This window comes from Oncorhynchus clarkii, chromosome 25, assembly GCF_045791955.1.
Source record: "Oncorhynchus clarkii lewisi isolate Uvic-CL-2024 chromosome 25, UVic_Ocla_1.0, whole genome shotgun sequence".
Taxonomy (NCBI): Eukaryota; Metazoa; Chordata; class Actinopteri; order Salmoniformes; family Salmonidae; genus Oncorhynchus; species Oncorhynchus clarkii.
The window spans coordinates 6,043,931-6,067,737 of NC_092171.1; the positions used below are offsets into that span (position 1 = coordinate 6,043,931).

General features: G+C 45.4%; 1 protein-coding gene across 6 annotated transcripts in view; it reads left to right on the top strand.

Moving 5' to 3' along the window:
- The window catches only part of LOC139384128 (ribosomal protein S6 kinase a, polypeptide 1), a 142,827-nt gene extending 119,192 nt beyond the window's left edge, over positions 1–23,635 (top strand). For all 6 annotated transcript variants that reach the window (XM_071128799.1, XM_071128801.1, XM_071128800.1 and 3 more), the window contains 13 exons: positions 1,340–1,410; positions 2,273–2,361; positions 2,546–2,610; positions 4,653–4,755; positions 5,012–5,142; positions 13,368–13,493; positions 13,894–13,983; positions 14,171–14,329; positions 14,695–14,856; positions 18,321–18,397; positions 18,562–18,679; positions 19,302–19,439; positions 22,519–23,635. In XM_071128799.1, the coding sequence (XP_070984900.1) occupies positions 1,340–1,410; positions 2,273–2,361; positions 2,546–2,610; positions 4,653–4,755; positions 5,012–5,142; positions 13,368–13,493; positions 13,894–13,983; positions 14,171–14,329; positions 14,695–14,856; positions 18,321–18,397; positions 18,562–18,679; positions 19,302–19,439; positions 22,519–22,641 (1,452 nt within the window). In that variant the 3' untranslated portion in view covers positions 22,642–23,635. The remainder of the gene's footprint in view (positions 1–1,339; positions 1,411–2,272; positions 2,362–2,545; positions 2,611–4,652; positions 4,756–5,011; positions 5,143–13,367; positions 13,494–13,893; positions 13,984–14,170; positions 14,330–14,694; positions 14,857–18,320; positions 18,398–18,561; positions 18,680–19,301; positions 19,440–22,518) is intronic.
- The last annotated feature ends 172 nt before the right edge of the window (positions 23,636–23,807 follow it).

A 23,807-nucleotide genomic window follows, 5' to 3' on the forward strand; every position in this document is an offset into this window, starting at 1 on the left:
TACTGATGAGATGAGGTCAATATCCTACCAGGATACTCGCGCCAGGTCGATTAGAAAGGCCTGCTCGCTGAAGTGTTAGAGAGCGTTTGACCGTGATGAGGGGTGGTTGTTTGGCAGCAGACCCATTACGCACGCAGGCAATGAGGCAGTGATCGCTGAGATCCTGGTTGAATACCGTAGAGGTGTATTTGGAGGGCAAGTTGGTCAGGATGATATCTAAGAGTGTGCCACTGGTTACGGATTTAGGGTTGTACCTGGTAGTTTCCTTGATAATTTGTGTGCGATTGAGGACATCTAGCTTAGATTGTAGGACGGCCGGTGTGTTAAGCATGTCCCAGTTTAGGTCACCTAACAGTACGAACTCTGAAGATAGATGGGGGGCGATCAATTCACATATGGTGTCCAGGGCACAGCTGGGGGCTGAAGGGGGTCTTTAGCAGGCCGCAACGGTGTTTCTGGAAAGGTGGATTTTTAAAAGTAGAAGCTTGAATTGTTTGGGCACAGACATGGATAGTATCATGGCTTGGGGGTAGAAGCTGTTTAGAAGCCTCTTGGACTTGGTGCTCCATTACCGCTTGCCGTGCGGTAGCAGAGTGAACTATGACTAGGGTGGCTGGAGTCTTTGACTATTTTTAGGGCCTTCCTCTGACACCACCTGGTATAGAGGTCCTGGATGGCAGGAAGCTTGGCCCCAGTGATTGGGCCTTACGCATTACACCCTCTGTAAGGCCTTGCGGTCGGAGGCCCGAGCAGTTGCCATACCAGGCAGTGATGCAACCAGTCAGGATACTCTCGATGGTACAGCTGTAGAACCTTTTTGAGGATCTGAGGACTCGTGCCAAATCTTTTCACTCTCCTGAAGGGGAATAGGTTTTGTAATTTCCTCTTTACGACTGTCTTTTGTGCTTGGACCATGATCGTTTGTTGATGATGTGGACACCAAGGAACTTGAAGCTCTCAATCTCCTCCACTACAGCCCTGTTGATGAGAATGGGGGTGTGCTCGGTCCTCCTTTTCCTGTGGTCCACAATCATCTCCTTTGTCTTGATCACGTTGAGGGAGAGGTTGTTCTGGCACCACACAACGAGGTCTCTGGGGTCATATTCATTAGTCCACAACATAGTAAAACGCTTTGCATATGAAAATGATCATTAGTTTGACAAGTTCAGGTAGTTCCTTCCTGTTTATCTGTTTTCTTCCATTTGGACACAACCCTTGTAATGCAGACAATCAAACAAACATGAATATGATGTGTGTGTTTGCGTCAGAGCCCTAGAATAGAATTGAATGTCAAAGGCATGGGGTTTTAAAAAATATGGTGGTTGTATTTGTTTCACAGTTTGAGATGCTGACTGGATCGCTACCGTTCCAAGGAAAGGACCGCAAAGAGACCATGAACCTGATCCTCAAGTAAGTAGACACAATCACAGGCTAGTGTCTGTATGCAGTTAACCCACTCTTCCCCAGACGCCGATGACGTGGATGACCCCCATACCTCTGATTCAGAGGGGTTGAGTTAAATGAGGAAGACACATTTTAGTTGAGTGCATTCATTTGTACAACTGACTAGGTATCCCCCTTTTCCTTAATTATCAGGCCCCGTATCCACTAAGCGTCGGAGTGCTGATCTAGAATCTGCCCATATAATCTTATTCATTATGATCTAAAAGACAAATCCAGCCTAGATCAGCACTCCTACTCTGAGACACTTTGTGGATATGGGCCCAGAGTTCTACTACACTAAACAAAAATAGAAACGCAACATGTAAAGTGTTGGTTGTATGAGCTGAAATAAAAAATCCCAGAAATGTTATGTATGCACAAAAAGTGTGTTTCTCTCAAAATGTTTGCACAAATTTGTTTACAACCATGTTACTGAGCGTGTCTCCTTTGCCAGGATAATCCATCCACCTGACGGGTGTGGCATTTCAAGAAGCTGATTAAACAGCATGATCATTACACAGGTGCCCCTTGTGCTGGGGACAATAAAAGGCCACTCTAAAACGTGCAGTTTTGTCAAACACAATGCCACAGATGTCTCAAGTTTTGATGGAGTGTGCAATTGGCGTGCTGACTGCAGGAATTTCCACCAGAGCTCTTGCCAGAGATTGAAATTGGAAATTGTTACAGGCTGTATATTTATTTAGCCTGGTTGAACCAGACTGAAAGCTGCGTTCAGGAAAACAATGGTGAACGTTCCGCAGTGTTGACTCTGGATAAGCCAGGCTACTATTTATTAGCCTTTTGGATATAACAATGTCTCCCCCTGCAGGGCAAGGTTGGGAATGCCCCAGTTCCTGAGTTCAGAGGCCCAAAGTCTCCTCAGAGCTCTGTTCAAGAGGAACCCCACCAACAGACTGGGTGAGTTGTCCGTAACTATACAGTATGTACTTACCCACTAGCTAATTACAAGCTAATTACAGTGGTTGTTCCACTAGGAGAGTAATTACTTTGGTATAATAAGGCCTATTTTATGTTAAAAGCATAGAGCTCTGGCGTAGGTTGTATGCAGTAATCCATACAAACGGTGTGATTGGTTGGACAGGGTCGGGGGCGGACGGTGCCGAGGAGATCAAACGCCACGCTTTCTTCTCCACCATAGACTGGAATGTGAGTGGCACCTCGTCCGACACCTCATACTACAGTTCCATCAGGGAACCAGATTATCATTCAATTAGCATTTTAGAAGGAGCCATGCGCAGGGAGCCTACTGTTTGAATGCTGGGATTAGTTTAGAGTGGAGGAACATGCACAGGGAGCCTACTGTTTGAATGCTGGAATTAGTTTAGAGTGGAGGAACATGCACAGGGAGCCTACTGTTTGAATGCTGGGATTAGTTTAGAGTGGAGGAACATGCACAGGGAGCCTACTGTTTGAATGCTGGGATTAGTTTAGAGTGGAGGAACATGCACAGGGAGCCCACTGTTTGAAGTGATTTGTTTGACAATCAGATGAAAAGCATCATGACTGGTGGTGCTTATACCACATTAGGTAATGCTGTACATTTTTACAGTTAAAAAGGACATTTATCCTATTAGACCCATAAAATAGTTTGTGCACAGAAAGGTCCCGTACCTGTTCGAAATTAAGTCTACAGTACTTTCACCCCTGGGTTTGAACCTCTTCAGAAACTACACTGCTCAAAAAAATAAAGGGAACACTTAAACAACACAATGTAACTCCAAGTCAATCACACTTCTGTGAAATCAAACTGTCCACTTAGGAAGCAACACTGATTGACAATAAATTTCACATGCTGTTGTGCAAATGGAATAGACAACAGGTGGAAATTATAGGCAATTAGCAAGACACCCCCAATAAAGGAGTGGTTCTGCAGGTGGGGACCACAGACCACTTCTCAGTTCCTATGCCTTCTGGCTGATGTTTTGGTCACTTTTGAATGCTGGTGGTGCTTTCACTCTAGTGGTAGCATGAGACGGAGTCTACAACCCACACAAGTGGCTTAGGTAGTGCAGCTCATCCAGGATGGAACATCAATGCGAGCTGTGGCAAGAAGGTTTGCTGTGTCTGTCAGCGTAGTGTCCAGCGCATGGAGGCGCTACCAGGAGACAGGCCAGTACATCAGGAGACGTGGAGGAGGGCAACAACCCAGCAGCAGGACTGCTACCTCCGCCTTTGCAAGGAGTAGCAGGAGGAGCACTGCCAGTGCACTGCAAAATGACCTCCAGCAGGCCACAAATGTGCATGTGTCTGCTCAAACGGTCAGAAACAGACTCCATGAGGTTGGTATGAGGGCCCGACGTCCACAGGTGGGGGTTGTGCTTACAGCCCAACACCGTGCAGGACGTTATTAATTTGCCAGAGAACACCAAGATTGGCAAATTCACCACTGGCGCACTGTGCTCTTCACAGATGAAAGCAGGTTCACACTGAGCACATGTGACAGTCTGGAGACGCCGTGGAGAACGTTCTGCTGCCTGCAACATCCTCCAGCATGACCGGTTTGGCGGTGGGTCAGTTATGGTGTGGGGTGGCATTTCTTTGGGGGGCCGCACAGCCCTCCATGTGCTCGCCAGAGGTAGCCTGACTGCCATTAGGTACCGAGATGAGATCCTCAGACCCCTTGTGAGACCATATGCTGGTGCAGTTGTCTCTGGGTTCCTCCTAATGCAAGACAATGCTAGACCTCATGTGGCTGGAGTGTGTCAGCAGTTCCTGCAAGAGGAAGGCATTGCTGCTATGGACTGGCCCGCCCGTTCCCCAGACCTGAATCCAATTGAGCACATCTGGGACATCATGTCTCGCTCCACCAGACTGTCCAGGAGTTGGCGGATGCTTTAGTCCAGGTCTGGGAGGAGATCCCTCAGGAGACCATCCGCCACCTCATCAGGAGCATGCCCAGGCGTTGTAGGGAGGTCATACAGGCACGTGGAGGCCACACACACTCTGAGCCTCATTTTGACTTGTTTTAAGGACATTACATCAAAGTTAGATCAGCCTGTAGTGTGGTTTTCCACTTTAATTCTGAGTGTGACTCCAAATCCAGACCTCCATGGGTTGATCATTTTTGTGTGATTTTATTGTCAGCACATTAAAAGTATTTAATAAGAATATTTCATTCATTCAGATCTAGGATGTGTTTTTTTAGTGTTCCCTTTATTTTTTTGAGCAGTGTATTTTAACCCTTTCAGAAACTGTTCCGACGAGAAATCCATCCCCCGTTCAAGCCGGCGGTGGCCCGACCGGACGACACCTTCTACTTTGACTCAGAGTTCACCTCCCGCACACCCAAAGGTACGAGGTTAACGTTGACGAGAGTAACTTGTCCTAGCATGACAACAGACCAGGTCTGACTGAATCAGACCACACTCTATCATATCAATGTTAATGAAATGTGAAAGCGGTAGCAATCCTAAAATGGTTGTTATTTGTATGTTGCTTACATTGCCTTGGAGCGAGGCAGTATATCATGAAGTGTGTGTGCGTTAATGTGTGTGTGTATGTGTGCGCCTGTGTATAAGACCTTGTGCTCTCTCTGACCTCTCCCCAGACTCCCCAGGCGTTCCACCCAGTGCCGGAGCTCACCAGCTCTTCCGGGGCTTCAGCTTTGTCGCCCCGGCCATGCTGGAGGAGGAGGGATCATTGGAGCCTGCCAAGCCTGCACCACACCCAGTGGTTCAGGTCAGCTGTCAGTCACAGATGGGACAAAGCCACTCAGCCCCTCCCATATCTCCTATAAGAATAATAGAAGGTTACATATATTCCCACAATTTGTTTCAAACCGAATACAAGAAAGAATCCAGAGAGCTCTCCCACACACAGCCAGGTTTTGGGGCCAGTTTCCCTGTTCAGATTGAGCCTTACACTGGACTAAAAATCTATGTCAACAGAGTTTTTCCATTGTGCGAGCTTTTCAAATCAAATTTTATTTGTCACATGCGCCGAATACAACAGGTGTAGATCTTACCCGTGAAATGCTTACTTACAAAAATAGTTAATAAAATATTCACTAAATAAACTGAAGTTGTTAAATAATCTAATCAATCAAAAAGTAACAAGAAATGTACATAACAATAACGAGACTATATACAGGAAGTACCGGTACCGAGTCAATGTGTGGGGGTACAGGTCAGTTGAGGTAATTTGTAAAGGGACTATGCATAGATAATAAACAGCGAGTAGTAGCAGTGTAATAACAAAGGGGGGGGGGGGGGGGCTCAATGTAAATAGTCCAGGTGGCCATTAGATTAGTTTAGTTGTTCAGCAGTCGTATGGCTAGGGGGTAGAAGCTGCTCCTTTTTCCGGTACGGCTTGCCGTGTGGTAGCAGAGAGAACAGTCTATGACTTGTGTGGCTGGAGTCTTTGACCATTTTTGGGGCATTCCTCTGACACAGCCTAGAATATAGGTCCTGGATGTCAGGAGGCTTGGCCCCAGTGACGTACTGGGACATACGCACTACCCTCTGTAGCACCTTGCGGTCAGATGCAGGGCAGTTGCCATACCAGGCAGTGATGCAACCGGTCAGGATGCTCTCGATGTTGCAGCTGTAGAACCTTTTGAGGATCTGAGGACCCATGCCAAATCTTTTCACTCTCCTGAGGGGGGAAAGGTGTCGCGCCCTCTTCACGACTGTCTTGGTGTGTTTGGTCTATGATAGTTTGTTGTTGATGTGGACACCAAGGAACTTAACGCCACTTCAGTCCTGTTGATGTTAATGGGGGTCTGTTCGGCCTTCCTTTTCGTGTAGTCCACGATCAGCTCCTTTGTCTTGCTCACATTGAGAGGTTGCCAGGTCTCTGACCTCCTCCTTTTAGTCTGTCTCATCGTTGTTGTTGATCAGGCCTACCACTTGTGTCGCAGCAAACTTAATTTTGGTGTTGTGCTTGGCCACGCAGTCATGGGTGAACAGGGAGTACAGGATTGGACTGGGCACACACCCCTGAGGGGCCCCAGTGTTAAGGATCAGCGTGGCAGATGTGTTGTTACCTACCCTTATCAACTGGGGGCGGCAAGTCAGGAAGTCCAGGGTCCAGTTGCAGTGGGAGGTGTTTAGTCCTAGGATCCTTAGCTTTGTGCCCACAAAGCTCATCACTATGGTGTTGAACGCTGAGCTGTAGTCAATGAAAAGCATTCTCACGTAGGTGTTCCTTTTGTCCAGGTGGGAAAGGACAGTGTGGAGTGCAATAGAGATTGCGTCATCTGTAGGGGGCGGTATGCATTTTTTTCTTTTTCTTTTTTGGAGTGGGTCTAGGGATTCTGGCATGATGGTGTTGATGTGAGCCATGACCAGCCTTTCAAACCACTTCATGGCTACTGATGTGAGTGCTACGGGGTGGTAATAATTTAGGCAGGTTACCTTCGCTTTCTTGGGTACAGGGATTATGGTGGTCTGTTTGAAACATGTTGGTATTACAGACTCGGCAATAGAGAGGTTGACAAAGTCAGTGAAATCACTTGCCAGTTGGTCTGTGCATGCTTGGAGTACACGTCCTGGTCATCTGTCTGGCTCCGCGGCTTGTTAACCTGTTTAAAGGTCTTGCTCACATCGGCTACGGAGAGTGTGATCACACAGTCGTCCGGAACCGCTGGTGCTCTCATGCATGCTTCGGTGTTGCTTGCCTATAAGTGAGCGTAAAAAGCATTTAGCTCGTCTGGTCTAATAGTTATCAAGCCCTGCCACAGCCGACGAGCGTCAGAGCCGGTGTAGTAGGATTCATTCTTAGTCCTGTATTAACACTTTGCCTGTTTGATGGTTCGTCGGAGGGCATAGCAGGATTTCTTATATTCAACCGGATTAGTGTCCCGCTCCTTGAAAGTGGCATGCTCTAGCCTTTAGCTCAGTGTGGAAGTTGCCTGTAATCCATGGCTTCTGGTTGGGAAATGTTTGTGCGGTCACTTTTGGGACGACGAAGTCACTTATTGATCAAGCCGATGATACGTATGATTCCATATGTATTATTTCATAATTTTGATGTCTTCACCACTATTCTACAATGTAAAAAAATAAAGAAAAACCCTGGAATGAGTAGGTATTCAAATGTGTTCAGGACGAATCCAATTAACCTAAATAGCACTGTAACAGTAATCAAAATGCAATCTATACGCATGTACACTGGAAGAATTTAGACAAGATATACTAAGAATGATATGTACAGCAGTAGATATTACATTGAGCCATGTCAAGTGTATATTTGTGTGTGTATGTATAAATATATAAATATGCGGTGTGTATAAACAGTGGTGGTGCGTGGGTAAAATCACTAGGGAAGCCAAGCCAGGAAAAAATTGCCATATTACAAACCATGTGTTGTGATAATAGCGTTGTTTGCACTACAATCTGTTCATTCATATACCTTGCCACCATGATATATAGGCCTAAAGGCCGAGACAAGAAGACCCAGTGGCAGTAATAAATACAACCACACCTTTGTGTCATCACAAAACTGGAGAGCAACCTCTATCCAGTGTAGTCCACAAAGCATATGACCTACAGCATGGTCAAGCAAGTTAAAGTTTTCAACATTTTTGGACTGCTAAACAACTATTGATGTAGAACCACGGAGAGTTACCGCAAGTCTCAAAGAAAACAGGAGCTGCCTTCACTATTCCAGCACCATTTCAGCTTCAACATTTCCTCATCAATGCTTAGTCAACTAAAAGAGACCAAAAACGATTTAATTCAATCAACATAAGATAAATAGAGTGAGCTCCAAAAGTATTGGGAGAGTGACAAAATGTTTTTGGGGCTCTGTACTCCAGCACTGTGGATTTGAAATTATACAATGTCTATGAAGATAAAGTGCAGACTGTCAGCTTTAATTTTAGGGTATTTTCAACCATATTTTGTGCGCCAGAACCATTCACAGTTGCGCTCACTCAGTTTAGCTCAACGCTGATTGGCTACTGTTTTATATATATTTTTTATTAAGGGAGGACATATGCTTGATGGCATTCAATGCTGCGGGCGGCAACAATATCATACTCGTTTTGACCAGACAGCATTAGATAGATGGGCTACACATACTGAGACAGAGGGGTGCTGTTTCGCTTGCTTTTTCCGGTGAGATACATTCAGCCTCTTGCAAACTGAAGGAAAATTATGAAACCGATAGACGAGAGATACATTTTTATTTATTTTTTTGTCCATTTTTGGGGCAAGCCTGGCTTCCCTTTGGCACCCATGAATACACACCACTGAAACAGTATAACTAAATACAAAGAAGAAATATTAGAATGAGTTATGTCTGGAATGCAGTATTTACAGTAAACACTCAGTGTGAAATGGTAAGTGTCCAGTGGTTCAATGTCTCTATGACATGGGACAGTAGCGTTGTGTGTGTGTGTGTGTGTGTGTGTGTGTGTGCGCATCACCTGGTAGATAGCTAGTGATGGGTGTTCAACAGTCTGATGCCTGGTAATAGAAGCTGTTTTTTTCTTCTCTCAGTCTTGGCACTGATGCACCTGTACTGTCTCTGTCTGCCAGACGGTAGCCGAGTGAACAGTCCGTAGCTCGGTTGACTGAGGTCCTTAATGGAATGGGGTGTGGCTGTGTGGGCGAATATTAAATACAGCAGTTGTAGTCTTGCTACGCCATGATGTCCTGTGTATAAATCGTGTATATATTTTTTAAAATATTTTTTTCTTTGCATATATTTTTTTAATGTTTTTCTTAACCTCAACATTACTCTCCTCTAATCTGCCACACCCAATGTGGTATGGATCTGCTATTTTCTTCACATTTTGAACCGAAAACCCCCAACAGAAGCTAGCCAGCTAACTAGCTATTAGTCATCTAGCCACGGCTAGCGGTCATCAGCTACCTTTAGCCCGGACAACTCTTGCCAGTTTGCACAGCGCGACTCAAAACAGAGCAAATCGGACGTATTTTTCTCCATATCTCCGGATTCCTACCGCAAGCTCTGAACCTGTTCACCTGGATCATCGCAGCTAGCTAGCTGCTATCCGAGTGGCCATTCCTGGCTAACGTCTCTGTCCCGAAGCCAGAACCAACTAGGCTGGAGCTAGCCGTTGCTAGGTCCATCTCCCGGCTAGCCGAAGAGGTCCATCAGCCAGTCCTAGGGCTACAATACCCATTTTCCCAATTGCCCTGGACCCCCGCCTACTCATCATGACTCGACTACCGATGTAATTCGGCCAAGGGTTTTTTTTCAACTGGCTCCTCCGTCGCGACGTCTCCTGAATGCCCATCTGCTAGCCGTGGCCCTCTAGCTGTCTAGAGCATATCGGACTGTTAGCTTAAGAGGCCCATCGGACAATTTCGTAGCCCACTATACCTATTTTGCCAATTGGCCTGGACCCTTTTACTACACGGACCCCTGCTGATCCACGACAACTGGTCTGCCGACGTAACAGCGCGAGGGGGCTACAACTGACTTCTTCTGTCACGACGTTCCTCTAACGCCCTTCTGCTAGCTTGCTAGCCCCGGCCCGTTAACTGCCTGAATTGCTGTGTCCCCGGCCCGCCGAGCCACTCACTGGACCCCTATGATCACTCGGCTATGCATGCCTCTCCCTAATGTCAATATGCCTTGTCCATTGCTGTTTTGGTTAGTAAATATTGCCTTATTTCACTGTAGGTGACCTCACCTGGTTTAAATGTTTCTAGAGACAATATCTCTCATCGTCACTCAATACCTAGGTTTACCTCAACTCTCTATTCACATCCTACCATACCTTTGTCTGTACATTATGCCTTGAATCTATTGTACCGTGCCCAGAAACCTTCTCCTTTTACTCTCTGTTCCGAACGTACTAGACGACCAGTTCTTATAGCCTTTAGCCGTACCCTTATCCTACTCCTCCTCTGTTCCTCTGGTGATGTAGATCTTAATCCAGGCCCTGCAGTGCCTAGCTCCACTCCCATTCCCCAGGCGCTCTCATTTGTTGACTTCTGTAACTCTAAAAGCCTTGGTTTCACGCATTTTAACATTAGAAGCCTCCACCCTAAGTTTGTTTTATTCACTGCCTTGTCACACTCTGCCAACCTGTGTCTGAATCCTGGCTTAGGAAGACCACCAAAAAAAACTAAATGTCATTTTTTGACAAGATAGAACTGGCAAAGGGGGCGGAGTTGCAATCTACTGCAGAGACATCCTGCAGAGTTGTCTTACTATCCATGTCTGTGCCCAAACAATTTGAGCTTCTACTTTTAAAAATCCACCTTTCCAGAATGAAGTCTCTCACCGTTGTGGCTTGCTATAGAGCACCTTTGCCCCAGCTGTGCCCTGGACACCATATGTGAATTGATTTCCCCCATCTATCTTCAGAGCTCGTGCTGTTAGATTACCTAAACTGGGACATGCTTAACACACCGGCCATTCTACAATCTAAGCTTGATGCCCTCAATCTCACACAAATGATCAATGAACCTACCAGGTACAACCCCAAATCTGTAAACACGGGCACCCTCATAGATATCATCCTAACCAAACTGCCCTCCAAATACTCCTCTGCTGTATTTAGGATCTCAGCAATCACTGCCTCATTGCCTGCGTCCGTAATGGGTCTGCGGTCAAACGACCACCCCTCATCACTGTCAAACGCTCCCTAAAACACTTCAGCGAGCAGGCCTTTCTAATCAACCTGGCCCGGGTATCCTGGAAGGATATTCAAATCAAATGTATTTATATAGCCCTTCGTACATCAGCTGATATCTCAAAGTGCTGTACAGAAACCCAGCCTAAAACCCCGAACAGCAAGCAATGCAGGTGTAGAAGCAATGCACAAAAACATGCTGTGGCGTACTGCATTAGCATCGAATAGCCCCCGCAATATGCAACATTTCAGGGATGTTAGGAACCAATATGCAAAGGCTAGCTTTTTCAAAAATAAATTTGCATCCTGTAGCACTAGCTCCAAAAATGTCTGGGACACTGTAAAGTCCATGGAGAATAAGAGTACCCCCTCCCAGCTGCCCACTGCACTGAGGCTAGGAAACACTGTCACCACCGATAAATCCGCGATAATTGAGAATTTCAATAAGCATTATTCTATGGCTGGCCATGCTTTCCACCTGGCTACCCCTATCCCGGTCAACAGCCCTGCGCCCCCTGCAGCAACTTGCCCAAGCCTCCCACATTTCTCCTTCACCCAAATCCAGATTGCTGATGTTCTGAAAGAGCTGCAAAATCTGGACCCCTACAAATCAGCAGGGCTAGACAATCTGGACCCTCTCTTCCTAAAATGATCCTCCAAAATTGTTGCAACCCCTATTACTAGCCTGTTTAACCTCTTTCGAATTGTCTGAGATACCCAAAGATTGGAAAGCTGCCGCGGTCATCCCCCTTTTCAAAGGGGGAGACACTATAGACCCAAACTGCTACAGACCTATATGTATTCATCGACCTGGCCAAGGTTTTCGACTCTGTCCATCACCACATTCTTATCGGCACACTCAACAGCCTTGGTTTCTCAAATGACTGCCTCGACTGGTTCACCAACTACTTCTCAGACAGAGTTCAGTGTGTCAAATCGGAGGGCCTGTTGTCAGGACCTCTGTCAGTCTCTATGGGGGTGCCACAGGGTTCAATCCACGGGCCGACACTTTTCTCTGTATATTTCAATGGTGTCGCTCTTGCTGCTGGTGATTCTCTGATCCACCTCTACGCAGATGATACCATTCTGTATACTTCTGGCCCTTCTTTTGGACACTGTGTTAACTAACCTCCAGATGAGGTTCAATGTCATACAACTCTCCTTCCGTGGCCTCCAACTGCTCTTAAATGCAATTTAAATTTAAATGCATGCTCTTCAACCAATCGATGCCCACCTGCCCGCCCGTCCAGCATCTCACTACTCTGGACGGTTCTGACTTAGAATATGTGGACAACTACAAATACCTAGGTGTCTGGTTAGACTGTAAACTCTCCTTCCAGACTCACATTAAGCATCTCCAATCCCAAATTAAATCTAGAACCAGCTTCCTATTTCGCAACAAAACATCCTTCACTCATGCTGCCAATCATACCCTCGTAAAACTGACTGTCCTACCAATCCTTGACTTCGGTGATGTCATTTACAAAATGGCCTCCAACACTCTACTCAGCAAATTGGATGCAGTCTATCACAGTGCCATCCGTTTTGTCACCAAAGCCCCATATACTACCCACCACTGCGACCTGTATGCTCTCGTTGGCTGGCCCTCGCTTCATATTCGTCGCCAAACCTACTGGCTCCAGGTCATCTAAGTCTTTGCTAGGTAAAGCCACGCCTTACCTCAGCTCGCTGGTCACCATAACAGCACCCACCCGTAGCACGCGCTCCCACAGGTATATTTCACTGGACACCCCAAAGCCAATTCCTCATTTGGCCGCCTTTCCTTCCAGTTCTCTGCTGCCAATGACTGGAACGAACTGCAAAAATCACTGAAGCTGGAGACCCATATCTCCCTCACTAGCTTTAAGCACCAGCTGTCAGAGCACTGCACCTGTACATAGCTCATCTGTAAATAGCCCATCCATCTACCTCATCCCCATACTGTTATTTATTTTATTTATTTTGCTCCTTTGCATCCCAGTATCTCTACTTGCACACTCATCTTCTGCACATATCACTCCAATGTTTAATTGCTATATTGTAATTATTTCACCTGTATGGCCTATTTATTGCCTTACCTCCCTTATCCTAACTCATTTGCACACACTGTATATAGACTTTTTCTATTGTATTATTGACTGTATGTTTGTTTATTCCATGTGTAACTCTGTTGTTGTTTGTGTCGACTGCTTTGCTTTATCTTGGCAAGGTCGCAGTTGTAAGTGAGAACTTGTTCTCAACTAGCCTACCTGGTTAAATAAAGGTGAAATAAAATATGAAAAAATAAACTGTGTGATGCTGTAACCCTATACAGTAGCACTCATTTCCCTATGTTTTCTGCTTGCTGCAGCAACTCCATGGGAAGAACCTGTTGTTCAGCGATGGCTACGTGCTGAAGGAAGACATCGGCATGGGCTCCTTCTCTGTCTGCAAACGCTGCGTCCACAAAGCCACCAACACAGAGTACGCCGCCAAGGTCAGAACAGACACACACACACACACACACTTCTCTGTCTGCAAGACCTGCGTCCCCAAAGCCACCAACACCGAGTACCCCGCCAAGGTACCAAATCATACGCTGTAGCCTCCCTCTCTCTGGGTGTATATCCTGAAATATCAAGCAAGTCACTCTCCCCAATCCCCCAAGTTTTATTCGTCCATCTTGTGGGGTGCTTAATCATTGTTAATACAGCAATTGGACATAACTTTCTGAAAGATACATTTGAACAATTTATGTTGAGTAAGTTATTCAGATCTGTCTTTTGGAGAGTGCTGTTCTAATCCTTTCCTAGCTCTTGTCTCGCACCAACTCAATCATAACAGTTTCCTAATGGGGTATTTATAATGGCATCTGTGGTATTATTGTGCACTACCAGGTGATTGACAAGACCATGACAGACCCCTCCGAGGAGATTGAGATCCTGCTGCGATACGGCCAGCACCCCAACATCATCACCCTGAAGGATGTGAGCACGTACACTGAAACACACACACAATCATCACCCTGAAGGATGTGAGCACGCACACACACACACACACACACACACACACACACACACACTCATCATCCGGAAGGAAGTGAGTACACGCGCGCACACACACACACACCTGCACAGACTGCATCATCCTTCATGTGTTCTTTCCTTCCGTCAGGTGTATGACAATGGGAAGCAGGTGTATCTGGTGACAGAGCTGATGCGAGGCGGGGAGCTGCTGGACCGGATCCTGAAACAGAAGTTCTTCTCTGAGCGCGAGGCCAGCTCCGTGCTCCACACCATCACCAAGACTGTAGAATACCTCCACGCGCAGGGGGTGAGACGACTCTCTACGCACACACTGTAACACACTGCTGAATATGGACCTGAATGAACTTTGTCTTAACAAGAGTTTCTAGATATTTATCCTTTTTCCTATGTTCTAATATTCTTACTTTCAAAAAAGATTTATGTCACAGTATTAACACTCAAGGCAACTACTGGGCAAATAATGTACAACCAACATCGTATCTCCAAAAAGTCCATTGGAAGTCAAGTGTCGAAGTAACAGTTGAAGGTTTATTTTTGTGTTAACATTTGACCCTTGCCAAGTTGTCTTTCAATCCCCTCTCTCCTTCTCCCGCTTCACCTCTACCTCTCCTCCCCCTCCGTTCCTCATTTCTCCACCTCCCTTCTCTCCAGGTGGTTCACAGGGACCTGAAGCCTAGTAACATCCTGTATGTAGATGAGTTGGGGAACCCCGAGTCCATCAGGATCTGTGACTTTGGTTTCGCCAAGCAGCTGAGAGCTGACAACGGCCTGCTCATGACCCCCTGCTATACTGCTAACTTCGTAGCCCCGGAGGTAAGGCCCGGGACTGTGTGTGTGTGTGTTGACGATTATGATTAATACCTGTATATACACTGAGAATACCACACATTAGGAACACCTTCCTAAAATTGAGTTGCACCCCCTTTTGCCCTCAGAACAGCCTCAATTTGTCGGGGCATGGATGCTGGCCTTGTTAACTCCAATGCTTCCCACAGTTGTCGATTTGGCTGGATGTCCTTTGGGCGGTGGACCAGTCTTGATATACACAGGAAACTGTTGTGTGAAAAAGCCTGGCTGTGGCGGTCACGACATTTTGTCAGCCGGTTATTGTCATGCAAAAGTCTGCCGGTCTCGCGGTAATTTACGGTTAATGCACATAAACACCTTTAGAGTCTCCAGGCCTCCACACATACAAGCCGCTGATGCATGCCTTTGGAACCTCTACATTTTTAAAAAGTCTAATAAATCAATTGAACATACTCCATCACAATAAATCCATTATTTTTTTCAGGCAGGTCTAAAGAAATTTTATTAAGAGAATGTATTTTATTTGAAGAGCTTAGGAGTTGGCCAACTGTATGTTATCAGGCTTGTTAATTTAGCCTTCAAGTTATGCCATTATTTTATATTAAGAAGAATATAATTGAACTTAGCTGAATAAAATAGAAAGGGTATTTTTGAGAGTGCGCATATGAAGTGGTTATGTTGAGCGTAAAAGTAATCATTTGAAACGGGTCCTATAGCCTACACTAGATTTAGAGTTGCTTGGCAACTTTAGTTGTGAATGATACAAAAGTATCTTTTGATTTCTATGATTTGTATGTGGACACCCCCATTTCAGCCATACCTGTTGCTGACAGGTGTATAAAAATTGATCACACAGCCATGCAATTTCCATAGACAAACATTGGCAGTAGAATGGCCTTACTGAATAGCTCAGTGACTTTCAATGTGGGACAGTCATAGGATGCTACCTTTCCAACAAGTCAGTTCGTCAAATGTCTGCCGTGCTAGAGCTGCCCCGGTCAACTGTGATGTTACTGTGAAGTGGAAACGTCTAGGAGCAACAATGGCTCAGTCACGAAGTGGTAGGCCACACAAACTCACAGAACGGGACAGCTGAGTGCTGAAGCACGTACCGCGTACAACTTGGCTGTCCTCTTATGCAACACACTCGACGGAGTTCCAAACTGCCTCTGGAAGCAATGTCAGCACCAGAACTGTTTGTCGGGAGCTTCATGAAATGGGTTTCCATGGCCGATCACCATGCGCAATGCCATGCGTTGGCTGGAGTGGTGTAAAGCTCACTGCCATTGGACTCTGGAGCAGTGGAAATACGTTTTCTGGTGTGATAAATCACACTTCCCCATCTGGCAGTCTGATGGACGAATCTGGGTTTGACGGATGCCAGGAGAAAGCTACCTGCCTCAATGCATAGTGCCAACTGTAAAGTTTGGTGGAGGAGGAACAATGGTCTGATTTTCATAGTTTGGGCTAGGCCTCTTAGTTCCAGTAAAGGGAAATCAACGTTACCGCATACAATGACATTCTAGACGGTTTGAAGAGGCAACAGTTTGGAGAAGGCCCTTTCCTGTTTCAGCATGACAATGCCCCCGTGCACAAAGCGAGGTCCATACAGAAATGGTTTGTCGAGATCGGTGTGGAAGAACTTGACTGGCCTGCACAGAGCTCAACCCCATGGAACACCTATAGGATGAATTGGAACGCCAACTGTGAGCCAGCCCCAATCGGCCAACACCAGTGCCCGACCTCAGTAATGCTCTTCTGGCTGAATGGAAGCAGGTCCCTGCAGCAATGTTCCAACATCTAGTGGAAAGCCTTCCATGGGAAACCAAGTGAAATCTGTTTGGGTACATTTATAGTAACAGGTTCTGTTGTGAAAACATATTTCATTATACTGACAGCCTCTCTCTCTGCGCACTGGAGAAAGGAATGAAGGGGGAGATGAGAACGCAAAGTGATGAGCTATTCTGTAGCTAAAGGTAATGTGTCAGCCTATTAATTCTGAAAATAAATTCATTATAATTCATTATAATTGTAGGCTAACTCTGAATTTGTTTAATTTAGGACCAATTATATCTTAAATCAGTATATATTTATATTTTTGCCCTGTGTAATATAAGGTAGGCTATGTATTGTATAATGGTACAATCATTATTTTAATTCAGTTTTGTTTTGTTTGCGGGCCTGGTCTCAAATCAAATGAAATGTCATTGTATTTGTCACATGTGGCGAGTACAACAGGTGTAGTAGACCTTAGTGAAATGCTTACGTACAAGCCCTTAACCAACAATGCAGTTTTAAGAAGATACTTTATTTTTTTTAAATAAGCGTTAAGAATAACAGATAATTAAAGAGCAGCAGTAAATAACAATAGTGGGGCTATATACAGGGGATACCGGTACAATGTGCAGGCGCACCGGTGTCGATGTAATTGAGGTAATATGTACATGTCGGTAGAATTATTAAAGTGACTATGCATAGAGAACAACAGAGTAGCAGCAGCATGGTTGAGGGAGGCAATGCAAATAGTCTGGGTAGCCATTTGATTAGATGTATATATGCCTCTGCGGTGCTTGACTTGGGCAGGCGCTCACCAGAGATGAGTTTTATACTGCATAGAATATTAGCTCAAAAGTTTTGTGGAGCGCCTCCACCCAAAATTAGTACCTGCACCTATTTCAGTCCAAGTCGAGCACTGGGCCTATGCGTATGTATGCATAATCTCTAATATTCATGTGGGTGTTTTGAATTAATCATCACCTTAGAAAGCACTGTCCATTTTGTTGTGTTGGTCATTGTGGATGTTGTTTTAAAGACCATGTTTCAATCTGTCTCAACTTATTTCTTCAAATTGATCAATCGCAGTGAGTTGAGTTTTTTTTAAAGCACATACTGTTTTTATGATTTCAGTGCTGTTCGATTGCATTTGCATTGATGCCAGAGTGCTTAGAGGGACAACAGAGCCCTGAGTACCGGCGACATTAGCGACCTGATGATCATTAGCTAGTTTGGTCATACTAACACATGTCCGGAGTGCATAAGAGGAGTTTACCTTGACTCAACGGTCGTGACTCAACGGTCGTGACTCATGACTGCCGGCAGTGGCGCTAATACAGTCACCGCAACAGCCCATGTCTGGCATCTACTACCATACCCCGTTCAAAGGCCATCTTTTGTCTTGCCCGTTCACCCTCTGAATGGCAACACATACACAATCCATGCCTCAATTGTCTCCAGGCTTAATCTGTCTCCTCCCCTTCATCTACGCCGATTTGAGGTGAAATTAATAAGGGATCACGTCTTTCACCTGGTCAGTCTGTCACGGAAAGAGCAGGTGTTCTTAATGTTTTGTAATGCTCAAGAGTAGCGTCCTTGGCCAATTCTAGGGAGTATAGCCTTTGGGCGTATAGCTGGACCACGTTGATGCACGATAGCCAATATTGTGACGCATTGCTCTGTCCTGTGTGTTCCAGGTGTTGAAGCGTCAGGGCTATGATGAGGGCTGTGATGTTTGGAGTCTGGGTGTCTTGCTGTACACCACGCTGGCTGGGTGAGGAACACGTGCACACACACCCCACAACCCGCTCACACATCTGTGCACTATATTCCACTCCGTAGGGCATCTACATCCAACAAGATGTCATTTTGTCACTCGCGTTCGTACGCACTCTCCCGTTTGACTTGTCCCATGTGCTCCCTCCCTCCCCCTTTCAGCTTCACTCCGTTTGCCAATGGGCCCGAGGACACTCCAGATGAGATCCTGAGCAGGATAGGAAGCGGTCACTTCACCCTGACCGGAGGCAACTGGGACGGCGTGTCGGACGCAGCCAAGGTACAGTACAACTGACTAGGACTTGCTGGGAAACTTGAAGTGAAACAATAGTTGTTTAGTTTGGATTTCAAGGATAGAGGTGTACAGTATATAATATCACAAAAACCCATCAAACTGGCCTCCTGAGTGGCGCAGCAGTCGTAAGGCACTGCTGAGGCGTCACTTCTGACCCAGGTTTGATCCCAGGCTGTGTCGCAGCTGGCCGTGACCGGGAGACCCATACGGCGTTGCGCAATTGGCCCAGCGTCGTCCTGGTTAGGGGAGCGTTTGGCCTTCTGGGTTTTCCTTGTCCCGTCGCGCTCTAGCGATAGTGGCGGGCCGGGCGCCTGCTAGCTGACTTTGGTTGCAAGCTGGATGGTGTTTTCTCCGACACATTGGTGCAGCTGGCTTCTGGAATAGCGGGCAGCGTTTCAAGAAGCAAGTGCGGCTTGGCAGGGTCGTGTTTCGGAGGACGCATGGCTCGCAAAATTTGCCTCTCCCGAGTACGTAGGGGATTTGCAGCGGTGGAACAAGACTAACTACCAATTGGACGTCACGAAATTGAGGAGAAAAAGGGGTGAAAGTACAAAAACATCAAACCATTAATATCTTCCTTCCTGCTGTGTGTGTTCTTTCTCTGTAGGACCTGGTGTCTAAGATGCTCCACGTGGACCCCCACCAGCGGCTGACGGCCATGCAGGTCCTCAAGCACCCCTGGATTGTTCAGAGGGACAAGCTGCCCAACAGCCAGCTGCAGCACCAGGACGCCAAGCTGGTCAAGGTACTGGATTGATACTATAATGTACACCCTGCTGTGCCCACTGGGAATACATTTCTATTTCTATTGGACACAGCGGACATTACCATTGCCATTACAGTCCCGAAAAGTACATTTCAGAATAAAGCAATGTGACCAAACGTTTTATTTTCCAAGGTTATATTTTGGGGAATTTTACACTTCATTGGATCGAGGAGAGACAATGGGGAAGATGGATAGAGAGTGTGCGGAAGAGGCAGTGGGCCGGATTCGAACCCGTGCTGCAGCGGTATATGTGATCCGGAGGCAGCGGTTTAGTCCGTTAGACAACCCTAGGCCATAGTGTGGCCTAACTTTGTGGTGCCTGAACAAAAAGTGGGCACGAGGGGCCGTGACCTGGGGAGCTCTGAGGTACCGGAACACACGAGAAAATGAAGAAACGTTATGATACAGCATAACATATTTTTGAATACCACACAAATGATCAAAATGACAGGCTACTTTAACACTGACAGAGAAATACAAACCAGTGATGCTGTTCGCTCAATAGGGCTACAGTTGAAGTCGGAAGTTTACATACACTTAGGTTGGAGTCATTAAAACTCGTTTTACAACCACTCCACAACTTTCTTGTTTAACAAACTATAGTTTTTGCAAGTCGGTTAGGACATCTACTTTGTGCATGACACAGGTAATTTTTCCAACAATTGTTTACAGGCAGATTATTTCACTTAGAATTCACTGTATCACAATTCCAGTGGGTCAGAAGTTTACATACACTAAGTTGACTGTGCCTTTAAACAGCTTGGAAAATTCCAGAAAACGATGTCATTGCTTTAGAAGCTTCTGATAGGCTAATTGACATCATTTGAGTCAATTGGAGGTGTACCTGTGGATGTCTTTCAAGGCCTGCCTTCAAACTCAGTGCCTCTTTGCTTGACATCATGGGAAAATTAAAAGAAATCAGCCAAAACCTCCAAGTCTGGTTCATCCTTGGGAGCAATTTCCAAATGCTTGAAGGTACCACATCCATCTGTACAAACAATAGTACGCAAGTATAAACACAATGGGACCACACAGCCGTCATACCGCTCAGGAAGAAGATGCGTTCTGTCTCCTAGAGATGAACGTACGTTGGTGCAAAAAGTGCAAATCAATCCCAGAACAACAGCAAACGACCTTGTGGAGGTGCTGGAGGAAACAGTAAAACGAGTCCTATATCGACATAACCTGAAAGGAAGAAGCCACTGCTCCAAAACCGCCATTAAAAAAGCCAGACTACGGTTTGCAACTGCACATGGGGACAAAGATCATACTTTTTGGAGAAATGTCCTCTCGTCTGATGAAACAAAAATAGAACTGTTTGGCCATAATGACCATCGTTATGTTTGGAGGAAAAAGGGGGAGGCTTGCAAGCCGAAGAACACCATCCATCCCAACCGTGAAGCACGGGGGTGGCAGCATCATGTTGTGGGGGTACTTTGCTGCTGGAGGCACTGGTGCACTTCAAAAAAAAAGATGGCATCATGAGGTAGGAAAATTGTGGCTATATTGAAGCAACATCTCAAGACATCAGTCAGGAAGTTAAAGCTCAAAGTCACAAATGGACAATGACCCCAAGCATACTTCCAAAGTTGTGGCAAAATGGCTTAAGGACAACAAAGTCAAGGTATTGGAGTGGCCATCACAACGCCCTGCCCTCAATCCTATAGAAAATGTGTGGTCAGAACTGAAAACGCGTGTGCGAGCAAGGAGGCCTACAAACCTGACTCCGTTACACCAGCTCTGTAAGGAGGAATGTCCAATATTCACCCAACTTGTTGTGGGAAGCTTGTGGAAGGCTACCTGAAACATTTGACCCAAGTTAAACAATTTAAAGGCAATGCTACCAAATACTAATTGCGTGTATGTAAACTTCTGGCCCACAGGGAATGTAATGAAAGCTGAAATCATTCTCTCTACTATTATTCTGACATTTCACATAAAATAAAGTGGTGATCCTACCTGACCTAAGACAGGGAATTGTTACTAATATTAAATGTCACACTGAGTTTAAATGTATTTGGCTAAGGTTTATGTAAACTTCCGACTTCAACTGCATTTGGGAATTTATAAAATATGTTGGGAGCCTACAGGCATACGTCTAATTTTCAGCAGGAGCCATTTGCTTTCAACCTGTGCTTTTCCCACAATTGTATTCAAAATATTGCGAAAGGCCTGTTTTGGCAGCTGTTCAGACAATTACAACTCAACAATCAGTTGATTGATAGCCTATTTGCAGCGTGTTACCGACTGTAGGCTGTGCCTTGTGATTGGTCTACATTTTTCAATCCACAGCTATTTATTTCTAGCAATGTCTATCAGAGCAGAGAGTGGGAGAGGATCATAGAAATGTAATTTCATTCTAGTTCTATGAGAGATACAGGAGCGTTTCTCTCTCACCAAACCAACGGCCACACATTGGTCTCTAGACTTCAATGTTGCACAAACCTTATCCCTGGCCTGGCCCAACCGTAATCATTTCTCAGAATATCAGGCGCGGGCTGGAAATATGTTTTCACATGACATTTGGGCAGGATAATTAACGAGGAGGCGTCTTAATAAACTCTGATTGCTTTTATTCAAATTGCCTTCTCTTTCAAGTTAAAGCTGCAGTATGTAGCTTTTTGGGAGACCTGACCAAATTCACACACAAATGTGAGTTATAGATCTGTCATTCTCATTTCAAGCGAGACTTAAGAAGCAGTAGATATATTCTATGTGGGCTATTTCTATGATTCCCAATCTTAAATTTAGTTGTTTTTGTATTTTATTTTCAGTTTTGAACACCAGCTTCAAACAGCTAAAAATACAATATTTTGGTTTCTGAAAAATATATTTCACATCGGTTTTGATGGCAAAATGATTCTCCTACGCTGTACTTGCTACACTATTAGAATTTTAGAAACCAGGAAATGGCAGAGCGACTTCTGCATAGTGCACCTAAATTCTTTCATGCCACAAGATGTAACGGTCTTAACGAGGTGCCGGATCCTGTGTAACTGGAACTGTTTGTCCTCCAAACTGATATTTTGACATTGCACTACCTCTTCTCTTCTGACAGGGGGCGATGGCGGCCACCTACTCGGCCTTGAAGAGCTCCCAGCCCACGCCGGAGCTGAAGCCCATCGAGTCTTCGTTCCTGGCCCAGCGACGTGTCAAGAAGCTCCCCTCCACCTCTCTGTAGAACCATGATGACCCCCAGACTCTAGCCAGTACAGTACAGCAGGAAGTCACGGGACTGAAGAGACAACCTCCGTTTAACCAGCCAAGGACCACTTACTCTACTCTGCTGTAGTCACCTCCCCCCCCCTGCCGGTGATATCAGTCGTCTCAGTTTCCTCCTCGATAGGTGTGGTCACTGGCTGTCAATCACACCTGGACTAGTGACAGGACATGACTGGGGATAAGGAGGTAGCGGGGTAGCAGCAGGTTTTGACAAATGTGTTAGCAGTATATTTTGGATAAGAGTTGTGTGAGTCTTGAGTTTGCGAGACAACCTGCTACCACAGAGGACATTGATGACCGCTGTTGACGTTTCGGTAGTGTTTCTGTTCTGCTGTCGTTTTGATTGGCTCTCCCCTCAGCATCACTGTGATTGGCTGCCGCTCAGCTCTCTGCACGTCTGTCTTTCTGTATGTCTGTTTGGTGTGTCGTTCTCTCTCCAGTTGATTAGCTTTACGTAGTAGTATGCTACTGCCAAATCGATTTTGTTTCTTGTTTTTGCTGTTTTTCCATTAGGAAAGCTTGAAGCGACTATGGAACAAAATGAGATCAGTCCATTGCTATCATTCTCCTATTTTGTAATGACCATTAAAGTAAAAAAAAAATGTTTTGCCATAAATGAGACTGTACCAGAAGTAGCAATTCTGGGTAATGTAGCCACTGCTAATGTTTTTTTCCAAGCTGAGTGTCTCCCTGTCCATTTGCATGACTTACGGTGAGTCCAGTCCTAGGGAAAGCTGCAGGAAGTTGTTCGCATGGTCTGGTGCAGTGTGGCGTCATGTTGCTTTGTCCTTTTCTTATCTACACTTTTTTTCTTGGTGACCTTGCTGATTCTGAGAAGAAAAAAAAGATTGGAGAGATGTCCAAATATTTTTATTGTAAAAAAAAATAATACAAAAAAAATAAAAATGAAGAGTATCTGTAATGCCCTAAACAAGTTGGCATGTTGAAATCTATACTCTGTTTTTTTTTTCCCCCATTGTGTTTTCTTCTTGGATATGCATATTTTGAATGTTGTCTGTCTTGTGTTCACTTTTGTTGTTGCCTGTTTTCTGTTTTGTTGTTCGGTCCAAAGAAAGTGGTGATTACGTTTTGTAAAAGGTATGTCGAGCGTCCATGAGGGACTCT